This window comes from Cetorhinus maximus, chromosome 7 (genome assembly GCF_964194155.1).
Source record: "Cetorhinus maximus chromosome 7, sCetMax3.hap1.1, whole genome shotgun sequence".
NCBI classification, from domain to species: domain Eukaryota; kingdom Metazoa; phylum Chordata; class Chondrichthyes; order Lamniformes; family Cetorhinidae; genus Cetorhinus; species Cetorhinus maximus.
In genome coordinates this window covers 39,100,590-39,126,617 of record NC_135885.1, presented here as the reverse complement: position 1 = coordinate 39,126,617, position 26,028 = coordinate 39,100,590, and the positions used below count along the sequence as shown (strand labels likewise).

Below are 26,028 nucleotides of genomic sequence, written 5' to 3'. Positions count from 1 at the left end.
CTCCAATGGTTACAGGTCCAACCAGTCCAACCCTTCCTTGTAAGATAACCCCTTCATCCCAGGGATCAGCTGAGTAAACCTTCTTTGAACTGCTTCTAATGCAATTATATCCTTTCTTAAGTAAGGAAGCCAAAACTGTACACAATATTCCAGATGCAGTCTCACTAAGGCCTTGTACAACTGAAACAAAATTTCCCTACTTTTATACTCAATTCCCTTGCAATAAACCACAACATTCCATTTGCCTTCCTAATCACTTGCTGTACCTACATGCCAACTTTTTGTGATTCATGTACCAGGGCACCCAGATCCCTCCATACTGCAGAATTCTGCAATCTCTCTCCATTTAAATAATATGTTGCTTTTCTGTTCTTTTTGACAAAGTGGACCACTATTTATATCCCTTTGCAGGCTCCTTATGTCCTCTTCACAGCCCACTCACCTACCTATCTTTGTGTTATCAGCAAATTTAACAGTTATATATTCAATCCCTTCTTCCAAGTCATTGGTATAGATTGCAAATAGTTGAGGCCCCAGCACTGATCCCTGTGGCACTTCACTAGTTACAGCTCGCTAACCCAAAAAGGGCACATTTATCCCTGCTCTCTTTCTGTTAGCTATCCAATCGTCTATCTATGCTAATATGTTACTCCCTACACCATGAGCTCTTATTTTATATAGTAACTTTTGATGTGGCACCTTATCAAATGCCTTTTGGAAATCCAAGCACACAACTTCTACAGGTTCCCCTTTATCCACGTTGCTCGATACTTCCTCAAATAACTCTAATAAATTAGTCAAACATGATTTCCCTTTCACAAAACCATGTTGACTCTGCCTGATTGTATGAGGAAACATTTACTATTTTGATATTTTTTTCAAAATCAATTTCATGTAAGTGCAGTGCCAGTGGTGAATTTCAATGTGAGAGCTGGTGTTTATTGTACTGCTGAATCTCTGTACTGTCAATTTCACTGTCTGTCATCCAGTTATGGATTAGCCTTAATTACTTCCAGTAAATAACAACTTGTATTTGTATAGAACCTTTAACATAGCAAACATGTCTCAAATGCTTCCAAGAGTCATTATCAGAGAGAATTTGACACCGGCCCAGGTAAAGATATTAGGACAGGTGACTAAAAGCTTGGTCAAAGAGGTAGGTTTAAGGAGCAAATTAAAAGAACATAGGACTTAGGAGCAGGAGTAGGCCATTCGGCCCTTCGAGCCTGCACCGTCACTCAACAAGATCATGGCTGATCTGGTTGTGGTCTCAGCTCCACTTTCCTGTTTGATGTCCAAAAATCTATCTAACTCAGCCTTGAATAAATTTAAAGATACAGCCTCCACTACTTTCTGGGGAAGAGAATTTCACACTCTAATGACCCTCTGAGAGAAAATATTCTCCTCATCTCTGTCTTAAAAGGGAGACCTCTTATTCATAAACTATGCCCCTGACTTCTAGTTTCCCCCACAAGATGAAACATCCTTCCCATCCAGTCCCCTCAAGATCTTATATGTTTCAATTAGATAAAGGAGGAGAGAGATGGAGGTGTTTGGGGAAGGAGCTCCAGAAATTTAGGCCAATGACACTGCTGTTGAGTGTGGAATGAAAATCAGGGATGTGCAAAGGGCCAGAGTTGGAGGGATAAGAGATCTTGGAGATTTGTAGGGTGGAGGAGTTATAGAGATACAGAGGGATGAGTCCATTGAGGACAAGAAATTTAAAATCGCTAAACATTAGGAAGAACAAAGCCAACACATTCAGCCCCTACCACTAAATGCAGCTCCTTTCTGGCCATTTTCTCAGTTTTAACCTTGGTGTCCTGTTGAACAGTGAGCTGAGTGTCAGACCCAACTCCTCCACCATAATCACAAGCACAAGTCACTGCCATAATACTTACCTTCATTCCTGAAACCCTTAGACATGTCTTTGTTACTTATAGACTCAATTACTTCAACAATCTGCTTGCTGACCTGCCATTCTTCCACCTCCATAAACTTCACCCAGTCCAACTTACCCATCATAGAATCAGCAAAGAAGTAGGCCTTTTGTCTCATTGAGTTAACGCTGGCTCTTTTGAAGAACAATCCAGTCAGCCCCATTCCCCTGCTTATTCCCCATATCTGTGCAATTTTGTCTTCTTCAAGTATTTATCTAATTCCCTTCTGAAGGCCATGAATGAATCTGTGTCCACCACTCTAACAGTCAGCGCACGGCAAATCTTAACCACTTATTGCATAAAAATGTTTTTTCTCATGTTGTCTCAGCTCCTTTTGCCAATTACCTCTGGTTATCAACTCTTTGGTCATGGGCAATAGTTTCTCTTTATTTACTCTAAATAAAACCTTCGTAAACACTTCCGTCAAATCTCCTCTTAGTCTTCTCTTAGAACAACCCCAGCTTCTCCAGCCTATTCATGTAACTACCATCGTTCAGCCCCGGAACTATTCTGATAAAACTGTTCAGTACCCCCTCTAAAGCCTTCATGTCTTTTGTAAAATGTGGTGTCCAAAATTAGGCACAACAAACTAGCTGAGGCTGATGTTTTATATAGGTTTAGCATACATTCTTGGTTTATATATTCTATGTCTCTATTTGTAAAGCTCAGGGTCCCATATACTTTATTAACTGCTTTGCTGATCTGTCCCATCTAATTTTGGATTTGCCTCAGGTCCTGCTGAATTTACAGGCAGAATTGATTACCATTCATGAAATCTGTTTCATGGCCTCTGTCAGCCAGATTGAGATGATGGCTGGCTGACTGTTTTCATGGGTAGGCCCATGGCTTCAGGTTGCACCTGGGGAGAGTAGAGGAAGGATGGGGGTTGGGGGTGGACATCAATAGGGTATCAGACCACAGTTGGGAGATGGAGCAGCCTGATTGCCGGGAAAGTTTGTTCAGTAGACTAAGGGGAAGAACTACTGCTCCTCTTAGCCCACAATCTGTGCTGGGAAAACGTTTGTTCCATACAGCAATCCTCACCTCCCTTCAGATGCCGGGTTTCCTGACTGTCCATTGTTGAAATGAAACAAAAGAAATCTGAGGCCCACAGTCTCATTCGAATATTTAAATGAAGAGCAGGTTGTCGCCTATCCACCATCTGGCCCTTGTTAAGACTAGAAGTGGATGGGTTCAAGGTGTGGGTTCAGGAAGTAAATATGTTTACTTCCCACTTGGTCCATACACAAGTCATTTTTGGGGGTTAAAATTCCCCTAAGTTTCAGGAAGACAAAAGAAAAGGAGGATGCTTTTATGTCTTGAGTCTAGGGGCTGAATTTTCACCCCCCATTGTGGGGGGGGAGGGTGGAGTTGATGGGTGGGTGCGTACGGGCACGCTTCCGATCGGCGCCCCCAATCGGAGGCGCGCAGCCATTTTATGTGGGCAGGCCAATTAAGGCCCGCCCAGCGTGACGTCCGCACGGAAGCGCTTCCTGTGCAGGCGGGGATGGGGGGGGGGCGGTGGAATCCCAACTTCTAGAGTGCGCTCTTTCGCGCATGTGCATGAAAGAGCACACTCATCTCCCTGAGACTAAGTGCAGCCTCAGGGAGGTCATCTGTAAATGTAAAAAAGACTAAAATAGAAAAATAAAATTTCCCTTACATGTCCCCTCATGTGACAATGTCACATGAGTTGGGACATGTCCATAATTTTTACAAAATCTTTATTAAAGTTTTTTAAAGCCTACATGAAACCTCATCCTGCCCGTGGATGAGGTTTCATGTTTTTTCTAGTTCCCGCCGGGGCTCCTGGCCTACCCGCCAGCCTTAAGGTTGGACGGGCAGGTCCTTTAATTACTTAATTGACCCTGTCAATGGCCTCAATTGGCCATTGACAGATCGGCAGGCCCGCAGCTGATTTTGCTGCACTCCCGCCTTCCTGAAAATTTAAATCGGGCGCGGTGACGTCGGGAGTTCCCCCTGACATCACCACGCATCGGCGAGCGGACCCTGCCCCCGCTCGCCAACTCGTAAAATTCTGCCCCAGGAGTTCACTATTCGAGTAAACTCGAATTGTACACCTTAATATACACTTGTTAGTTGATGCTCACTATCAATAACGTAGAGAAACCGACATAAGAACAAACTGTGATTATTTATTGCAACAGAAGGCAGAGCACTAAACCCTTGCGTGGTCCCACAACCACATACAGCTCTTGACTTCCAGTTAACCAGTAGCCCACGCAATACAGTACTGTCACATGGTTAGTCCACTTGCATTCTCTTAAAGGTACATGGTACTCCACTTTACCACAGATGCATTCTATAAAAATTCTTTGCTATGCGATTTGGTACTTCTAAATATCAGTGAAACCCAGCAGCAAAGAAACACTGAATAGCTGACAACTATTCTTGAATAAAAATCTTTAAAGGATTCCAAATGAATGTCTCAATTGCAAGATAGTTCTGTGGGGCCCCTTTCTGACAGAAATACAGCACACTTTGCACTAAAATATGAACCACCCAGACTGCTCTACTAATCAGAAAGGAATTTATTTTAATCAATACACACCCTGTGAGATCAAAGGTTTCTGAGGTTAGCATCAAGATTAAACAAAAACAAATACAAAGGAGTATTTTTCTTGGCCCAGATTCATCCTTTCAATGTATCAAACATATGTGATATACATTAAATAGACTTTTGCATTTACAGTACTTATAAACAATTGTACCTTTTTCAAAACATTCTAATAATAAGATCTGTCAGGGATGGCAGATCAGGTTAAAGCAGCAATAGAGCCACTTTGTAAACTCGTGTATCATATGGCCTTACTTTTACAAGGTCCTTCCCCATCATTTCTTTCTCCTCTCTGCTTTTTAATTTTGCTGATTGTAGATTTTCTGATCTTTGTTGCTTAGTGGGTGGTTTGACTTGGGCAACTGCCAGTGTTATGGGTCTGGATTTGTGGGGGCGTACTGCTCAGCCCCCTCCAGAAGGAAAGTCAGTCCTTAAATTGCTGACTTTTAAAAAGCCCGCCCTGGAGCAATGAAACACTGGGGGTGGGCTAAATAGGCTGAAGGGCAGACTTCCACCCCTCAGAGGACAAGAAGTCCCATCCTCGAGAGCTGATGGCCAATCCGATTGGCTGGCAGCTCTAGCAATCCCAGCAGTAATGGGTGCTGTTGGGACTGCAGGAAGGCTCCAGGAAGAAGATTGGGGTGGAGGAAGGACTGCAGATAGATAAGTCGCAGGCTTTTAGGGTGGGGAAGAATCGGAGAACAGAGAGATAGGGCAGAGGGGGCATGGGGGACAGGGCTTTGGAAGACAGGTAGGGAGGGATGACATCTTGGGGAGGGTCCCCCCGATGCATGCAGAGTATCATCCACCCCCCTAATTAACTAGCCTATCACCTCTGGTTCCTGCCTTTTCAAAGAAGCCCTTTCAAAAATGGCCTTCACACTCTGGCGCACCTGTCACTGGCCTGTGTTTTATGTCAGTGGTGGTGGATTAAGGCCCTTAATTGCCAATTAATTGGGCAGCTAAGGACCACAATAGACCTAAAGGCTGGCGACCTAGTGGGTGCCTTTCCCTCCCGTATTATGGGGAACAGGTTGGGGGTGGGTGAGAAGGAGGTGGGCTAGCACCTGACATATTTTACATGTCTCCTGCCGTAAACGTGTCTGTTGGCTGGGGGGAGGGGGAGGGGGAGGGGGGTGGTGGGAGGTGCAGTAAAATCCAGTCTATAGTTCTCTATCTTCTTATTGCAGTGCAACATAGTTTGCACCTGTATTTATTGTACCACATCCTAGTTAGTAGGGGAGACTGGATAATTCAGTGACCTTCCACTTCTGTCTGTATGTGACCTGTGTGAAATGAGCTTGGATGTTTTCATAAACTTCTCCTAATTTGAAACAAAGTGTCACACACAATTGCAGTTTCACTTAGCAACCCTGTGGCCACTCAGCTGTGGGAAACTGAAAAATGCCACACTGCTGCCGGAGGTACTCTCCCTGGGTCAGACAGAAGCACAATGGTCAGGGCTTGATGCTGCAAATTCCACTCCTTACCACAAGTTTAACACAATTCAATGGAGTGAAATGCTCCTATAAAACTGGATGCTGAGAGGCTGTGTCCCTTGCTGGAGAGTCCAGAAGTCTCAGAATAAGGAAGGGGTCAGCCATTTCCACCTGAGATGAGGAGGCATTTCTTCACTCAAAGGGTTGCGAACCTTTGGATTTCTCTACCTCAGAGGGCTGTGGATGTTCAGTTGTTGAGTATATTCAAGGTTGATCTTGATGGATTTTTGGCTCTAAGGTTCTCCAGGAATATGGGGAGTGGCTGGAGATGGGAGTTCAGGTCCAGGATCAGCCATGATTGTATGGAATGGTGCAGCAGGTTTGAGGGGTCTACTCCTGCTTCTTTTTATGTTATTATGTTCTTAACTTCAATTTTGCGCCCCAAATTGAGACAGTTGTAGGGTTAAGCAAAGTAATAGAAAGCTAGTGCTATGTATTGTTTGCATACCAAAGGAAATTACTGCTATGTCTCTGAATAATGAGTTCAATGTCTGATCCTGGAACTCTAGAGAATCTCACTTCCAATTCTCCCAGCCCCTGTCAACACCACCACGCCCCACCCTAGCCCATAATGTTGCTAGACCCAGAGGCCACATCCTGACACTGACAGACTCCAGGCCGCTGATCTGATTTGTGGAATGTACATTCTGCCTCGTTTTAGCAAAGAATTCTTTTGAGAAAGTGAGATGCCAAGGGAGCATCCAAGAGCATTGCAAATGAGTTTAATGGGTGTTTTTCAAAATGATATACAGCAATATTTGTTCTCAGTGATTGCTAAAGTTAATGGAACTTCAATTTACCTTTGACATGTGTTGTTTTGAGTCCAATTTTCCAGCCCACTCGATGTGAGAGTTGTGACTATTGTGAAACTTATTCTGGCAGAATAAAGAGATTTTTCCGGCCATTCTGATTAATTTTCCTCATGATTATTAACTAATCATTACAATTTATTACATTTACTTCCACGGTGGTATAATCTCCTCCAGTGCCCATTCCTCTCATAGACAATGGACTCTATCGCAGCATGGACTCTGTTGGGGTAAAGTTTTGCAACACTTCTTCCTGCCCTTCCCGCAGGCAAATACAGCTACAGTATCTCGAGTACACAGAGCTCCCTGCCTGTCACTGCCAGCTTTCAACCGCTTGTTCTGGTTCTACAGGCAACGGCTGTTCAAAGGTGAGTCTGTCCGGGTGAAGGATTTTTGACTTGGGAGTGTTGACTCATTTGCATTCCTCGCCTTTAGTGCACTTTTAAGAAGTGGACTAAAGCCCATTTTGATCACACTCCAGTTCTTTACATCGCCAGGCGTTACGTGCTCGAAACTTAGATCTTTTGTGTAGCCTGTAGATCCTAGTCGAGCACGTGTTGTTCATTCTGGATGTGGACATGTCTACCGACTCCCCAGTGACTGACCCTCATACCCCTCTGCCGCCTGTCTGCCCCTCTGCCATGAACTGTGAGATCGCGGTGCTGCCGCTGGAGTTGCTGCTCAGTTTGCAGCGGTCGCAATTCCCAGTGGTGGGGAACAGCATTCAGATCAGCAAGGAACCGGGAGCCGGATACAATGTGATCTCCAATGGGCAAGTCAATGTGGACGGGCAGCAGTGCAACCTGGTCAACAGCATCCAGAGGTGAGAATCTGCAGCAAGTGTTAACTCAGTGAGGGACAGCTCCATTTTTTGCGTGGTGGGGAGCAAACCTGAAGGTGTATAGGGTGGGTTAATGTTTGGGTTGGCGCGGCAGGTGCATTAAATGCAAGCTTCAGTCAGCAGGTTTGTTACGAGGCTTGGATTTCAAACTCCTGAATAAACACAGGTTATTAGATAAATTAAAAAAAACGGTTCCTCTCATTCTAAACCTTTTAAGTTAATACAAAAATATTAGCTGCTTAGTGTCATACATATTGTATAATATTCACTTATCAAGGACAAACTATTCGTATTTGAGCAATGTTAGTGTTTGGAAAATTAAATAAGCCATTTGAAAGAAAAAAATCTAACATCTCTCAGGAACAGATGTGCAGTCAGTGTTAAATAGGTGAATGTGACAGCCATTTTGCACACAGGAAGACTCAACAAAGAGTAACTCTTTCGAGTTATCAACAGTCACAGATTGCAACTCTTTCAAGTACAATCACAGTTCTTGGTTTCCGGGAGTGGGACATGAACCCACAACCTTCTGATTCAAAGGCGAGGGTGCTATGAACTGAGCCACAGCTGACACCTCAAAAATTCTTTCGAGTTATCAACAGTCACAGATTGCAACTCTTCTGAGTATAATCACAGTTCTTGGTTTCCGGGAGTGGGACATGAACCCACAACCCTCTGATTCAAAGGCTAGGGTGCTATGAACTGAGCCACAGCTGACACCAATGGCCAGTTAACCTATAATGATGGAGGAAAGAATGTTCATCAAGATATCAGCAGAACATGATGCTCTTCTTCTAATATTGTTTTGGTATCTTTATAACTCACTTGAACCTTGGAGCTTTGATTTAACTGTTCATCTGAAGTGCAACACTTCAACAACGTGGCACTCTCTTATTAATGCACTGAGATATCAGCCTTGATTATTTGCTCAAGTCCTTGAGTCCACAATCAGTCTAGTCAGAGGTGAGGTTGTTGCCAACTAAGCCAAAGTGACACTGATTAATTTAGGAAAAAAGCAAAATACTGCAGATGCTGGAAATCTGAAATAAAAACAGAAAATGCTGGAAAAACTCAGCAGGTCTGGCAGCATCTGTGGAGAGAGAAACAGAGTTAACATTCTGAGTCCGTATGATGACTTCTTCACTGACGAAGGGTCATATGGACTCGAAACATTAACTCTGTTTCTCTCTCCACAGATGCTGCCAGACCTGCTGAGTTTTTCCAGCATTTTCTGTTTTTATTTTTAATACTGATTTAATTTAAGAGCTGCTTCAATGTATACTGTTCTGCTGATTGCTAGCAACACTGGAGGGTTGAAGTTTCTGTGAATTTAAAGGAAAATAGACTGGTAGACCATAGTTTACTCTTAGTACAAATTCACAGTATAGCACAAGCAAAGGTCCTTCAGTTCATCAGCCCAGTTTCTTCAAGTGGATATTAACATCACAAACATTCCCTTATTTGTTTAATGTTGTAAGGTAGATAACCAAGGTATTAATTCCAAATGGAGAAACTTCAGGTTTCACTCAATTGTAGCTGTTCCTTTACACTGTACAGTCAGGAAATGAAGTGAGTCTACTAAAGGTGAGATCAATAATGAACATAGAAATGCAGTCTTATAAATTTGATTCTCTTGTAGTGCTCTTATTTGTTCTCAAGTCACACCTTCCAAGATCCATCATACGTTCATACCCTCATTGGACATGGTATGATAATGGGTATTTTTAAAAATTCATTCATGGGATGGGCATCGCTGGCTATGCCAGCATTTATTGCCCATCCCTAAGAAGGCATATAAAAATCAACCTTGCTGTGGGTCTGAAGTAGGCATGTAGGCCAGACCAGGTAAGGACATTAAGGACCTAAAGGACATTAGTAAATCAGATGGGTTTTTATGACAATGGTGTCATGGTCATCATTAGACTTTTAATTCCAGATTTTTAAAAATTGAATTCAAATTCCACCATCTGCTGTGGTGGGATTTGAACCTGGGTTCCCAGAGCATTATCCTGGGTCTCTGGATTACTAGTCCAGCAAAATATCACTATGCCATTGTCTGCCCCCCACATTCTCTTTTAGTAGGCTAGTAATGATTCAAAGATGTGAGTTTAAGTCTCACCATTGTAGCTGAGGAACTTAAATTCTATTAATTACACAAAAACCTGAATCTAAAAGCTAGTATCAGTAACGAACCTCCTTCTCATAGAAGCCCATTTGGCTCCCTAATGTCTTTTAGTGAGGGAAATTTGCTGTCCTTATCTCGTCTGGCCAATGTATGATTCCAAACACACAGAAATACAGTTGACTCTTAACTGCCCTCTGAAATGGCTAAGCAAATCACTGAGTTGTATTAAAAAAGGTGGCACACCACCCCCTTCTCACTGCCTTTTGGGAAACTAGGGGTGGACACTAAATGCTGGCCTTGCTTATGATGCTTACAGGTAAACAACACAGTAGGGCATAACTTACACTGACACTTTGCATTTTTTGTGAGGCCAAAATAAAAATTATTCAAATTGCTCCAATCCTATCAAAACATTGTACCTGTGTAATTTGATGTTTCTTGCTTGAAGCACCTTTTGCTCTCCACACACTTCTGTTTCATCACAGTACTACCGAAATTGGGTTAAAACAAATGAATCAAAGACACTCCCCAACAGCACTATGAGTGTACCTACACCACTGCAGTGGTCAAGAAGGTGTCTCACCACTACCTTCTGGAAGGAAATGCTGGCCTTGCCAACAATGCTCAAGTTCCAAAAACAAAGAAAAAAAATTATGAAAATTGAAATATGTATTTAAGAAGAAAAGAAGATTTTTTTAATAAGTAACAAATATCTTTTTCAACAGCGCAATAATCACAATGAATAATATCTATAATCTGCATTTTGCCCACATTGGGAGGGCCCACTGCTGCATCGGGAGACCACCAGATAAACTCTGGTAGCCTACAAGCGTTTGCCTGGTGTGGGGAGTGGGATTGGGGGTTGGGCACCCTCCTTGATGGGCAATACATGGCCCAAGGAAGGGACTCCCAGTGGCAGAGGGCATCCCACAGTCTAGTCACCACTGCTTCAATTACCAACCAATCACCACATTCCCACCGCCCCCCACCCCCCTCAATCACCTGGCCTAAGCTTCCTGAAATATCTTACATGCCTTCAAGGGCACCTCTGCATGCCCTTATGGGGGAACCTAAAACTAGGAGCCATAATTTCAAAACAAGCGGTCTCCCATTTAATATTGAGATAAGGAGGAATTTCTTCTCTCAGAAGGTCATTAATCTTTGGAAGTCACTACCCCAGAGAACAATGGAGGATGGGCCACTGAATAGATTCAAGGCTGAGTTAGATTTTTGATCTCCAAGGGAGTCAAGTATTGTGGGGGGCAGGCAGGAAAGTGGAATTAACACCACAATCAGATTAGCCATGATCTTATTGAATGGCAGAGCAGGCTGGAGGGGCTGAATGGCCTACTCCTGCTCCTATTTCTTATGTTCTTGCACAGCTGAATTTCTCTCATAGAGCGCCAGCACAGGCATAGCACTCCCTTTAGAATTGCACCCTTTATTTTGCCTCTCACCATTCTTCCTACCAACATGTATCACACTGTTTGACGGTTCCTCATTGTCGATATTTGTAAAAAACCTGGAGAAGTATGCAGGCAACACCACATTCATAGCCAGGACAAATGGCAGGCATAGTCAAAAGACACAGTGAGTCTTTTGGACTGAACATAAATGAGGCTAAGACCAATGTTGTGGCTCTAAATGGCAATGGAAAAGTCAAGGTTGGAAGTACCGAGATGAAGACAGTGGACAAATTCAAGTGCCTTGATGACAAACAACAAAGTTACATCCAAGAATGAAACCCAGGTTAGAGTTAAGTAGCATTTGGAAGTCCGAAAACATCAGCATGAAGCTGAAAAAACACCCAGTACAGTTACTAGTGTGCAGTGCTGCACTCTGTGAATGTGAGAGTTGGACTCTGAAGAAAGAGGATGAGAGAAGGCTAACAGGTTTTGAAATGTGGATATGGTGAAGAATGCTCAGAATTAGCTGGATGGGCAGAAGGACAAATGAGTGGGTTAGGTTAACAGTAGAAGTTCAAGGATCAGAAGGGTTGTTAAGTACGTTTAGACAAAGAAAGATAGCCAAGTACAGACATTGGAAACAAAGCCCAAATGGCCTTATCCTGCTGAAAATTGAAGGAGAAACTGAGGATAAAAACATAAGAGGAAGGAGAAAAATTGGATGGGTGGATAACATTGAGATGTGGACTGAGGAAGGCTTGATAAAATCCAGGGAAGAAGCAATATGATGCCAATGGCTTCATCAAGGCTGTGGTGAAAACAAATGAATGAAAAAATGAATGATTTGTAAAATAAATTTGCTTACTTTTTAAAAACTTAAAATGAGGTCTGATATGTTGCTCTGTTGTTTTGGAAATGTAGGATATGTTGAGTGGTTCAAAGTAATTAATTATCAGACAGTCGCTGGGTCAAAATCTTGGAACTTCCTTCCTAACAGCACTGTGGGTGTACCTGCACCACATAGACTGCAACGGTTCAAGAAGGCAGCTCACCACCACCTTCTCAAGGGCAATTAGGCATGGGCAAAAATGAATGAATAAAAAAAGTTTGCTGTCTTTTTCCTAAATGCATTATTGAAGGCATATCAAGAACTCTAGGCTAAGATTCTCCAACATATAGGGAGTTGGCACTCACCCATATTTATAAATTGAAATAACCTAGAGCATGAAGGTTAGAAACACTGCCAAGTCCTAAAGTTGAAGAAATACCATAAATTATGCATAAGATTGGTCAGCATCTGCAAAGAAAAAAGCTCAGTTATCATTTTCAGTGTAAACTAAGGTTGCTTACAGATGCCAACAGACCTGCTATGTATATCCAGTATTTTCTGATTACTTTTTAAAAATGTCTTTTTATTGCCTTACTCCTCAATCACTTCACTCGGTGAACAAAAAAACTGTTCAGCTGCCTCTTGAAGTTGACAATATTATTTGTTTTCCCTGCCAGTTTGTACATGTAATTGTATGAATTATTTAAATCAAAACTCTCTGTTCATCTCCCCTCTTCTGAACCTGAGTCCATACTCTGGCTACAGGTCTTGTGCTTATTTATTAGTTAATAATTAGTTTATTATTTAGTTAATATATGCCCCTTAAAAACTTAAAAAAAACGTTTTCACATAGCTGCTATTTGATCTCCATAATAATTCTAGCTCTTTGTGGCCCAGATTGCTACTCCCTGATATCCCAATTCAGTACTTTCTTCAAGCAAGGATATCACCGCTGTAATACAATGATGAATTTGAACACCTTAAGACAGGTGGAACAAAATCAGTGTTCTTTAGGGACTTTAGGGAACAGTATTCCCTGGAATTTCACTTTTACCCTTGTGACTATGCACCATTAGAACTTGTTTGCCTTCTTATTACTGTCACATACCCTGCAGATCAGAAATTCTAAGCCTGTCTTCAGAGTTTCGTGACCCATGTGAACCCCTTCCTTCTAACAAAAGTACTTTTGCATAATTAATGTTAATGTAGATACAGCTGGTAAGCCGGAACACATCAGCAGTTTTGTCACTTAAGCTGTTTTAATTCTGCTCCCTTACATTATTTATTTTAAATATGGTCCAATTATATCATTAAAATTCACGGGTCAGGAGGTTCCTCGGATTTGTTCCCATTTCCCTGGCGTCACTTGCCCAGAAGTCCGGTGGAAACCCAGTTCTTGTCGCACTTCTGGCAAAATAACACTGACAAAAGAGGTGCAGATTCAATGTATTCAATCACGTAGAGGGGGGGGTGGGGGGGGGGCTGAATTTTTCTCAGCCCTGTGATGGCGGGCTTGGAGGCAGAGGAGTGGGCAAATAGGTAGGAGCTGCCAGGGAGCTTTCCTAGCCGGCGGCTGGGAATCAGATTGGCTGCCCACTCCACAGAGACAGGCAGCCTGTATGAACTGGTTAGGTCTGATTTTGTGAGTGCCAGCATTTTGCTGCCAGCAGAGCAGACCCGCACCATGTGGAGGCCCCCATCTCCGTGGAGGCAGTCTCCCTGTAGAAGGCTGGGGAGCTATTGAAGTCAGAGGCTCCATGCCCCAAAGAGTGGACCACCAAGAGGAGGCCTTTCCTCTCTGCTTTGAGGAATCTAATAGCTTCACCTGTAATAATTTTGTTAAAATATATGCTCCATGTTGAGGCACATTCGCGATATCTGACCTGCCTTAGCAGCATCTACCTCTACCAGTGGGGCTAGCGAGACTCCAGGGCTGTCAGCCCTCTGATTGGACCTGCAGCCTCAAGACCCTGCCCGCCATTCTTAATAGCATGACGAGCACGGAGACCAATTAGGAGGCTGCCTCCAAGAAGATTGTTCCATTGTGCACATTGCCAGTAGTGCGGGCTCAGGACCCCCATTTGGTTAACTCCCAAAGTTCTTGGGTAGATCCAGCCCTAAGAATGGATACATTTGTGCCCCCAGCCCTCCTGCCCCTCTATCCCATCATATTTGGTAATTTTGGGTTCCAATTGTTTACTTCCACCAGATTGGGGAGAGTACAGACAAGGGGAGGTGGATTTTGGTATGTGCAGGCAGTTAGGTCCCCTAAAAGTGACATTGGGTTATCCTGACATTATCCCATCCCATAACACCCGAGCAAGTTTGAAGGCAAGCAGGGAGATTCCCCCACGCTGTGCAGCTGCCAGGAAGGTAATTTGATTATGCAAACAGGCAATTAAGTGTCTCTTTGACTCAGCATTCTGGTTTTAACAGCCTGTGACCTACTTTCTGAGCTGTCAGCAACTCGCCAAGGTCACCAAGCTTGAGTCCACAGTGAAAAGAGCTTCTTCAGTGAAACTGACAGGCTGGGAAGCCTTTGATCAGTGAAACAGTGGACAGCAAGGTGCCTGTAACTTGAGGACCACCTTCATCCCCCATGGGTCTTTGCCTCTCCCTGAGGTTGTGTGCTTTCTTCTGCAAGGAGAGAAAGCAAATGAGTATGAGGAAAAGACATTTTTTATTCTTCCATGGGATGTAAGTGTTGCTGGTCATGTCAGCATTTGTTTGCCATCCCTGATTGCCCTTGAGAAACTGGTTAATGTACAATGCGGTTAGGAAGGGAGTTCCAGGATTTTGACCCAGCAACAGTGAAGGAAAGCAATATAGCATCAAGTCAGGATGGTGTGTGATTTTGAGAGGAACTTACAGGTGATGGTGTTCCCAAGCATCTGTACAATTTGTCCTTCTAAGTGGTAGAAATTGCAGGTTTGGAAAGTGCTGTCAAAGGAGGCTTGGTGAGTTGCTGCAGTGCATTTTGTTTATGGCACACACTGTTGCCACTGTGTGTCGGTGGTGGAGGGAGTGAATGCTTAAGGTGATGGATGGTGTGCTGATCAGATGGGCTGCTTTGAATTGGTTGGTGTCAAGTTTCTTGGTTGTTGTTGGAGCCGCATGCATCCAGGTAAATAGAGAGTGTTCCACCATCAGACTCCTGAGTTGTGCCATGTTGATGGTGGACAGGCTTTGAGGAATCAGAAGTGAGTTTCTTGCTGCAGAATTCCCAGTCTCTGACTACTGTTGCAGCAGTATTTATATGGCTGGTCCAGTTAAGTTTCTGGTCAATGATAAGTCTTCCCCAGGATGTTAATGGTGAGAGATTCAGCGATGGTAATGCCATTAAATATGAAGGGGAGATGATTAGATTTTCTTTTGTTGGAGACGGACATTGACTGGCACTTTTGTGGCACGAATGTTAGTTGCCAATTATCAGCCCAAGCCTGAATATTGTCCAGACCTTGCCGGACACTATCCTGAGGAATTCTTGCAACAATGTTCTGGGACTGAGATTATTGGCCTCCAAAACTACAACCATGTTTCTTTGTGCTGGATATGACTGCAACCAGTGGAGAGATTTCCCTCCCCTTTCCATTGACTTCAATTTTGTTATAGCTCCTTGATGCTGCAATCAGTCAAATGCTGCCTTGATTCTATGGGCAGTCACTCTCACCTCACCTCTTGAATTCAGCTCTTTTGTCCATGTTTGGACCAAGCCTGTAATGAGGTCTGGAGCCAAGTGGCCCTGGTGGAACCCAAAGTGAGCAGTTAATTACTGTGTTTGCTGCTTGATAGCACTGATGATGTCACCTTCCATCACTTTACTGATGATTGAGAGTAAACTGATGAGGTGTTAATTGGCCGGATTGCATTTGTCCTTTTAGTGGACAGAACACATCAGGACAATTTTCCACGTTGTCGGGTAGGTATCAGAGTTGTAGCTGTATTGGAACAGCTTGGCTAGGAACACAGCTAGTTCTAGAGCACAAATTTTCAGTACTACTGCTGAGATGTTGATGGCAATGTGAATGAGGTGGAGGTAAAGACAGTTAATTTGGAGGTGAAAATAGGCATTCCTGGTGGTGTTGGTGGTGGGAATTCAGGGTTTGCAGTTTAGCTCAGTGTCAAACAGAACACTACAGCTGTAAACTGTTGGGTTCAATTTAAGTGAGCAGCTAGACACAAGGGCAGGATCAGGGATTTTTGGTAAGAATGTCTTTGTTTCAGAAAAGTTCAGCTGAAGACAGGTCTTGCTTATCCATAAGTTAGTGTTGGCTAAACAGTTGGGCCTGATGATAGTGCTTATGCTATCAAGAGTGATGGTGGAGAGGTATAACTGGGTGTTGGAAGCTGATTCCTCGTTCGTGACTTATTTCACTGAGGGCCAGTGTGTAAATGAAGAATTGGAAGGACCTGGGATGAGTCTGTAAGATACTGTACCTCCGAAATGATTTTGTGGAGGAAGCAGGAGGAGATATTGTAAGTGATGCGCTGCTGATTTAGAGGAGGTAGGCGTAGAAGAAACACGGGCCACAGAGCAAGTTAATGAAGAAGCTGAAGCAGTTGGCTATTTCCTCCCTTAATCTCATTCTCAATGTAAACCCTTAAAACCATAATCGTGGCCATCCACTTGACCTTACCATCTCATGTGGCCTTGGTACCCCAATAGTATCAATCACAGGTAAGACCATCTCTAATCACATCCTTTTATTGCTCTCCACCAACATCTAGCTTCTCCATTCCAAATCCTACATCCTTCTCCATCTGCCCCTGGAAAAAGCTCTCCCCAATTTACTTAGAACTGCACCGGGATGTTCCCAATTGTCTATCCCATGGCCCTTTATTCACCACAACATTTCTGCAGCTACCAATCTGCTCAACCACACCCTCACTCCACCTTTGATACCCTCATCTTCATTAAAACCATTACTCTCCGATACGGCCTACACCTCCATTCCCTTGGGTGTAGGGGATGCTGACTTTAATGGTTATGATGGAAAATTGGTTTAGTCATTCATTGCTGGATCTGGCTGCACTACATAAAGTGCTTTCAGGTCCTGCTCTCATCAACGAAAACTGCGCACTATCCCCAGATCATCTGGAATGCAAAGATAACTGGTTTCTTTTCTCTACTTCACTCTCCCCATCTCCTGCACCCTCACTTCCAACACCAAGGGAAGAATTTTCCCCCCGTCGGGGGGGTTGTGCAGGGGCGGGCGAGGGGGAATGGGCGCAGACCCGATTGGCGCTCCCGATTGGGTCCGTGCTGCCATTTTATGTGGGTGGGCCAATTAAAGCCTGCCCAGCCTGACGCTCCCTGTACGGGCGGGGGGTGGTTTCCTGAGTCGGGAGTGTGCTCTTTCACACAGAGGTATCTCAGGGAGATAAGTTTTGAGCTTGAAAAATTTTAATAAAGAAAAAAAAAATTTTAAGACAAGGCCCCTCATGTGACCGAGTCACATGAGCTGGGACATGTCAATGAACTTTAATGAAAAATTTTATTTAGTTTATAAACCCTTCATGAAACCTCATCCTGCCTGTGGATGAGGTTCCATGAAAAATGCGAAGGCCGCCTGGGCTCTTCGCCTGCCCACCAACCTTAAGGTTGGACGGGCAGCTTTCTCAATAGGTTTAATTAGTTAATTAATGGCCTTAATAGGCCATCGACAGTTTGGCCCCACGAACTGAAAATCTAAATGACGTGCGGTGACGTCGGGATGCACGCCCGATGTCACACCGCGTCGTTTTATGCCTCGGCGAGATGGCCCTGTCCCCACTCGCTGAGCTGAAAATTCTCCCCCAAGGAGCGAGGAGCTCATGGATTCCTTTGTCACCAAGATTGAGACCATCGTGTCAACTGCATCTGTCATTTATCTTTCTTCCCCTAGCTCACTGGGTTGAGCCTCCTTTAAGGCTGGCCTCTGCTCTAACTTTGAACTTGTTTTCTTCTCTAGATCTCTCCCATTCCCCCCATACCCTCCCTGTGCTTTACTCTCTGAGCTTGACCTGTCTATGAGACCCAACTCCTGCTATCTCTATCCTATTCCCATTAAACTTCTGACCATCCAACTTCTCATGTTAACTGATATTGTGAAAGATTCTCTGTCCTCAGATTCTGTTCCTCTCTTCTTCAAATATGCCATCATTACCCCTATCTGCTCCCACATAGTTACCTCTGGTGTCCCCCAAGGATCTATTTCTTATCTATATGCTGTCCCTCAGCGATATCATCCAAAAATACTCGCTTCCAGATGGACGCTGATGATTCCCAACACTACCTCCACCATGTCTCTCCACCTCTCCACTGTCTATAAATGATCAGACTGATTATCTGACATCCTGTACTGGATGAGCTGAAATTTCATCCAATTAACTATTGGGAAAACTGAAACCATCATCTTCTGCCCCTGCCACATATGCCATTCCCTTGTCATTCAGCCTTGGTGTCTTTTTTGATCCCAAACTGAGCTGTCAACCACTCATCTTCATCATCAATAAAGCTACCTATTTCCACTTCTGTAACTTTGCCCACCTTCACCTGTGCCTTAGCTTTTCCGCTGCTGCACCCCTTATCCATGCCTTTTTTACCTCCATAATTGACTATTCCAACACATTCCCGGCTAGCCTCCCACATTCGGCACTCCATAAACTTGAAATCATCCAAAACTATGCTATCCATGTCCTAACTCACCAAACGTCTTTCACTCATCACCCCTGTACCGCTGCCCTACATTAGCTCCCGGTTAAAGAACGCCTCAATTTTAAAATTCTTATCCTTATCTTAACATCCCTTCATGCACTGGCCCCTCCCCACCTCTGTAACCTCCTCTAGCCTGGTAACTTTCCAAGATATCTGCACTCCTTTAATTTTGCCCTTAAGCATCTTTGATTTTAATTGCTCTAGCATTGAGGGTGATGCCTTCAGCTGCCTAGGCACTGGAATTCCTTCTCTAAACCTCTCCACCTCATTTTCCTTCTTGTGACCCTAAAACCCACCTCTTTGTCCAAGCTCTTAGTCATCTGCCCTAAAATCTCCTTATGTGGCATAATGTCATATTTTGTTCTATAACGCCTTTGTGAAGCACCTTGGAAGGTTTTATTATATTAAACATGCTTTATAAATACAAGTTATATTGTATGCTGCACCATTGCAGAGACTGCAAAGCATTAGCAGAGATAGTGGTTGCAGTCACAGAGGATATAATTTGTGACTTAGACCGAGTCAATGTCAGTGATGTAAACAGGGCAGAAGTTGATCTAAATGGACAAAGGGGCATGGTAGAGGTGAACACAGAGCTGGATGATGACAATAAGCTTGAGCACCTTCAAGAAGACAGGAGGTTTAAGGTAGGGTGATAGTTGAAGAAAACAGCTCCTTTGAGGAGGAGATGATGATGGTAAATTTGAAGGGCAGGGTGATAGAGCCTGAGGAAAGTGCCTATCCTGGCAAGCAAAACCGCACACAGTGCTCCAGAACTGGCCTCACCTTAATCTGTACAGTATAACATATAACTTATTCTTCTATGTACATCCCAGTACCCAGTTTACTTTATTGATATCTTCTTCATACTAGCCAAATACATTCAGGTCATGAGCAGTGATTGCCCTCAAATACTTTCTCTGCCAATGGAGTTACAAAAAACAAAATAAAATTTATTTACCTTTAACATAAAAGCATACCATGCCAATTCAAAAATAAACCAAAAAGGGGAAACAGATGATAAGCCAGGAAGAGAGAGATTTAGGATGGTCAACAGAAAGCCTGACCAACGAGACAGATTTTAAGAGGGTTCGAAAGGGGAATAGGGTTCAGCAAAAGTGTTCTCAGGAACTAAGCCTGGAGGCTCTGCTATTATTGAATGGCTGTCAATTAATTCTAACAAGGTCTTTAACATTGAAGAATGTGCATCGGTAAAATTAAATTACTGCACTGTGTGCCAAATTCTGATTTTCCTTTTTTACTTCCAGGAAAATTACTCTCTCATCTCATAAGGAATACAGAAACTTTCAAGAGACCATATTAAGCAAACCAATGGTCCTTTTTACTAATGTTAAGCTCACCGAAGGTTCTAAAAATGGTATGTTTTGTTACCGCTGTGTTTTTCATTGATAAATTATTTATTGCTGCCTTGTTGTGCACTACATTTGACATTTTATCCAGAATCGGGGCTGTTAGAGAGAGTCTAAAAAGTGCAAAGGTACTTAATCACAAATGTATTCATTATAAACAAATGAGAAAAACATAGCTAATTCCTTTTCCTCTCCAGCGGTTCACTGGCCAATCTCTGTATACGTGTGATCAGGTTCAGACTTAGTTTGAGCACACTGCCAACATTAAGAGCTGGATTTTCAGTTGCGGGCTGAGTTGGAGGGGAACCAGCAACTCACATTGTCACATCTCCGACTGAATGAACAACATTTGAAGTCACAAATTTAACTGCAAGAACAACATAACTTAATTTGCCATGCTGGCCAATTCCCTAACATGTACTATCTGACTTTCAGACCAGGTCAGGTGACTCCATATGATGTACCTTACAATATCTTATCCGAGTACCATATAGTATCTAATACTCTAGTCCACACACACAATCAGCTATCACCATGACATACCTTCCTTATTAGACCAGAAACATATCCATGATTTTCCTGCTTGGTATATGTAGCTTAGACTCCATCCCTCACTAAACATATTGCAATAAACTTTGCAAACAAACTTTACAAATCATTATTTCCCTAACTCATTGAGTAAATACATTTATTCCGTTAGGAATGTCAGGTAAGTTAAGTGCATCACAGCCCAATATAGTTTCAGTCTTTTGTTCAGTATGTCACTTTCTGGAACTGTCATTTCTCTTTCACTATTTAACTGTGGCATCCTTATGATAATTGATGACCCTCAATGACCCAATCCAATTGCTTTCTCATGTACTTGCAAACATCACAAACAGGAACTTCAAAACCACTAGAGCAGCATTTGGTGTACAGCCTTTTTGTTTCGAACATAATCGCAACACATGCAACTTCACATCTAGGCACATGCTTTGTGTCAATAATTGCTGTTTGTCAACTTAAAATCACATTGTTTAAAATCACAAATCATTCCACTTTCCCATTTGCCTGTGGCCATTTAGGGGTTATTCTGTGATGGTGAATGCCTGTGACTTGCATTTATTCTGCAAATGTCTGTGAAATGAATTATGACCCATTACGTCAATGCAGATTGAACGGTAGATTGAGCCTCGCAAAAATTTCAGTCAATGCAGGCACCATTTTCTCTGCTGTTGTAGAGCTCATCACAACATACTCATAGTAACAGCTGTAGTAGTCAATCACCACTGGTATGGACTCTGCTGATGGAAGTGGACCTAAGAAGTCAACTGCTACATCCTCCCATGAACTGAGGGCGGGCATGGTATGAGGGAATGGTGAGAATGACTGCGGGCAGAGTGAGGTGGTAGGGTGGGAGAGTGAGGGTTCGACGGTATCGATAGAAGGGACGGCGAGGGTGGCTGATGCGGACTCAGAGGCAGACACGGACCCTGAGGGTGTGAAGGATGCGGTCGGGAGGTTCATGTGGATGGGGGTGGGATTTTCGGGAAGGAAGGGAACGTGCACATTCACTTGGACATCCCTGAAAGAAAAGGGTTGTGGATGGTAGTTCACGGACATGGGTCGAAAGTGATGGGGTAAAGGAATTGGGTGACGGGGCGGGGGGGCAAGAACTGGGGAGCGAAAGAAAAACTGTAGCACTACCAAGCTGGCTAAATTGAAAGAAAAACAAGAGTCGTGTTGGTTGAGATCAGGTGCTGCATGGGAGTGCGGTCAGTGGGTAGGCGGAGATGCAGGTCAGCTCAGGTGGACAACTGAAATAGAACCCCAGCAGGCAGCATTGAAAATGCTCAGGACATTGAGATGAGTGTGATATCGGAAGGATCCATGTGCGTGGGAGAGTGCTTGCATGAGGCTCTGAAAGGCCCTGCCATACACACACTTCTCCCTCCAGAATCACTCATGGGCCAGCTACATGCAGTTGAACTGCTAGTGGGGGAGGGATGCAGTGGGAGCAGTCATGAAGCCTGTCAATGAAGCTGAAAGACACCATCACACATTATTCGGTGAAAGTGAATATATTTCAAGGTTATAAAGTGACAAAATATTTGAACGGATTGCTTTGCCTGTCCTCCTGTGGGCCAGCTGCTCCCTCTTCGGTGACAAAGGATGAAGGTTGAGGGGGTCATAGGCAAAGGGGACTCAGAGGGAGAGGACAACCTCTGAGATTTCTGAGTGAATGACCCAGGGGTGTCCAGCTGCTGCTCCTCCTCCCTTCGGGTGCTCAGGGGCTCCTGCCTGACTCCTTGAAGGGAAGGGGCACCTAGAGGGATGTCGAGATGCCCGGTTTCCCTCTCGTGTCGCCACTGCAGGAACTCACCCATGGCTACCACAATGGAGAGCAGGTCTGCACACATCTCCGCGTTCTGCTGAACCAGGGTCTCCATGGCGTCTGCTATCCTTCCCATGGAGACCTCCATATGTGCACATGTGGGCACCACTTCATCAGAGAGCTCTCCTCTGACTCACATGCCACTCTTTTGAGGGCTTCCAACAGCTCTGCGTGATGTTCCCCCACCTTCTGCTAACTCTCCATGATGCGTTGGAAGGCCAAGTCCAGAGGCTTGTCATCTGACTCGGACCTGACAAATGCCTCTTCCCCAGCAGTCCTCCGAGTGTCGGGGACCTCAGCCGAACCTGCCTCCTCCTGCTGTTGATGCATGTCCATGCGGTGACCACCAGATTGTGAACCCGAGCCTGCTCTAGATCTAGGTCCCACCGAGGTGTGTGTCTCTGAGCTGGTACAGGGTGTGGGTAAGCGCTGTGATGGGTCTTCCAGGCTGCTTATTTCCAGCTCTTCAATGGAGGAGGAGTCCTCTTAGCTGAGGTGAGGACATGGATAGAGCTGAGAGACTGGCTGGCTGAGGGCGTCGGTCGCTTGTCAGAGCTCCCTGTGAACCAAAGTAAAAAATAATTACTGCATGGCAGCAGAGTCAAAAGCAGGTGAGAGAGCACTCACATTTGCGTGGAGAGAGGGATGATGTGGTGCAGGATCTTCGCCACTGACCTCACTGTCACCGCAGGCACTGCCCACATCCTCACCAGTCAGTGCGATGGCACACTCCTCAAAGTGAGTGAGGGGCCTAATGTGTCCACTCCATCCCCGGTCTGTGACCACTCCCTGCTGATGTGAGCCAGCTTCTCCTGCATGAAAACAGATGGAGAGAGTGTGAGCAGGACACATGGCACTGTGTGGAATGTTTGTGTGGTGAGCGGAGACATGGACGGGATCAAGACACGAGCTCCAGAGGATATGAGCCTAATGGAGATGTGAGGGTTTGTGTGAGAGTTAGTGGTGTTGACCCTGGAGGTGTGAGATCCCTGTGGATGTGTGATGGGTTTGTGAGTGTGTGAGTTGAGAGTGATGAGAACAGTAACTTACCCTGGCAGAACGGATGAGACCATTCATCCTCTTGTGGCACTGGGTGGCTGTGCTCTTTTGCAGGGCATTGGCACTGACCAGCACTGCCATCGCCTCCCATGCTTGATTGATGATGCTGCTGCCCATCCTGCGGCCAGAGTGGGGGTAGAGGACACAGCGGCGAGCCTCCACTGCATCCAAAAGGCGTTTGAGGCACGCGTCATTACATCTGGGGGGAGCTGCAGTCTTTTTGCCTTTCCGGGTCATGTCTTTTTTGCAGCAGTGGTGGGCTGGAAGCATTGAGAGGTATGTGCATGGCTGCACTTTAAATGTGGTGCCCGGCGTAATGAAGTGGCGAAATGATGGCATGGCGGGCGAATGAAAGCCTGCCCACCATCAAAACAGCGTGTTTCCGGGAATGCATAATTAACGCAGTGGGATTGGGACGATACGGCATGAGAAGCCGCTGTTGTGGCGAGCGGGTAAAACACAGTTTCTCCCGCCCACTTAGTGCAAACCTGGGACGATTCCACCCCACACTTCCCAATTGTGCACAGTTCATCTTGTATAGCGATGTACACCTTGAATGGGCAATTCTCCCAGTTTCCAACTTGGATTCTCTGTCTGATGCCATCCTTGTCTGACTCTCTTTCAGTTGCTCTAGTTGTCATTGCTGTGGGTGTGGCATGAACTGTCACAAACCACACAAACGATTCAGCTTCCTTCTCTAGTGAGGATCCGTGTGTTTGATCCTCCCTCAGTAGTCATGTTAGCAGGTCAGCAATATTGATCTTTCCAGCAATGTGGATCACCTTGTACTTGTACTGCTGGAGTCTCAAAGCCCATCTTTCACATCTGGCACATGATTTGGATTTGGGAGAATAAATCACCTCTATTGGTTTGTGATCTGTCACTAATTCAAACTCAATGTCAAATAAATTTGCATGGAATCTTTTGCATGCCCACACCAATCCTAGGGCCTCTTTCTCCATCTGAGGATATCTCCTCTCCATATCAGTCAGAGATCTGCTTACCAAGGCAATGGTTCTCAGACCATCAGCATACACCAGCATTGCTCCTATTCCAACTGGACTAACACCTGCTATGACTTTTGATATTTCGTTGGTGTATTTCGATCTTAGTATCCCAGGGTTCGCGCACTTGTCAGGCTGTCTTTCAAATCTTTGAAGGGAACTTTCTGCTCTTCATCAACTCTGAACCGTTCATTCTTTCTGGTCAATTTCTTCAATGGATCAGCCCAGGGTAGCAAAATTGGGATGTCCTTGCACAATAGTTCACAAATCCCAGAAAACATCTCACTTCATGGCATTTTGCGATTCACATGCCTCTGCTATTGCTTCTATCCTGTCTTTGGCTGGATTGATTCCACCACTTGTGAGTTTATGCTCCACGAAAATTAGCTCTGTCATGCCCACCAAGCACTTATCTGCATTTACTATAAGTCACACTGACTGCCAATACTAATCTCAATTGTGTTCCTCTCTATTCGCTCCATGAATAATGATGTGGTCTGAGATATTGGATGTTCCTGGGATCCCTTGTGTCACCTTATGGATTTCAGGTTGATAAATGCTCTGAACCGCATTGATGCCCAATAGTAACCTCTTGTATTGGTAAAATCCACACTGAGTGACAAACGTCATCACCTTCCTTGAATCAAGATGAAGTTCCAGCTGGTCGAATCCCCACTTTAAGTCTAATTTGGAAAATACCTAACTTTTTGACAACTTTTGAAAGACTTTGGGCAGAATTTTCCATGCCTGTCAGCGTCAGGTGTGAATGGACAATATGGCGAGAAGGCCACAAATCGGTTTCAAGATGTCATGAAACAGTTTGCAATCGTCCGCTCTGTCTGTCACTGGTGGGCTGCGTTTCCCACCATCGGTTGTCGGGCACTTCATTGTAATACATCTGCATATCATTATAAGCCCAGCCCACCGGAATCTTCCCCCCACGCTGCATCATCCGAGCATGTCAGCATGATTGCACGCCGATGTGTTTCACAACTGTACATAAGCGACAGGCACCTGGCGGGCTGCACTTTGCTCGGGACTTTGAGGTTTGTTTGCCTAACTTGCTTCGAGCAGCACTCACAATCATCAGCGCCAGGCTTTGCAGGCTGTACCACATCACATTTAGGGGGTTTCATGGGCAGGTCTCTACCTACCCGATCAGCCATAAGGTGGAGGTGGCTTTTCAATGGCTGCAGGGCAAGGGCTTGTTTGGGGAAGGGGGAGAAGTGGCCTCAGGCAAGGGAAGAGGCTGCAGGATGAGGGCTATACTGGGGAAGGGGGGTATCCCAGGGTGTGTGTAGGGGCACATGTTGATCTGTGCAAATGGCCTCAAGAGGGTGAGGGCTGAGGAGGCAGTCTCCAGAGGAGATGAAGCCAGATGGACATGTGAGGATATGTATGTGAGAATGAGTAGTGATGTCTCTTAAGCTGGCAGTGAGTGAGATGCCAGTGAATTTGTGATGGGCTTGAGTGTGTGCGTTTAGAGTGATGAGATGG

The 26,028-nt window shown here is 44.6% G+C and overlaps 1 protein-coding gene across 3 annotated transcripts in view; it reads left to right on the top strand.

Moving 5' to 3' along the window:
- Window positions 1-7,061: 7,061 nt before the first annotated feature.
- The window catches only part of LOC144682723 (mesenteric estrogen-dependent adipogenesis protein-like), a 36,877-nt gene continuing 17,910 nt past the window's right edge, over window positions 7,062-26,028 (top strand). For 2 of the 3 annotated variants that reach the window (XM_078545359.1, XM_078545358.1), the window contains exons 1-2: window positions 7,062-7,649; window positions 19,993-20,102. In XM_078545359.1, the coding sequence (XP_078401485.1) occupies window positions 7,405-7,649; window positions 19,993-20,102 (355 nt within the window). In that variant the 5' untranslated portion in view covers window positions 7,062-7,404. The remainder of the gene's footprint in view (window positions 7,650-19,992; window positions 20,103-26,028) is intronic. The other variant, XM_078545357.1, reaches the window with a different exon arrangement.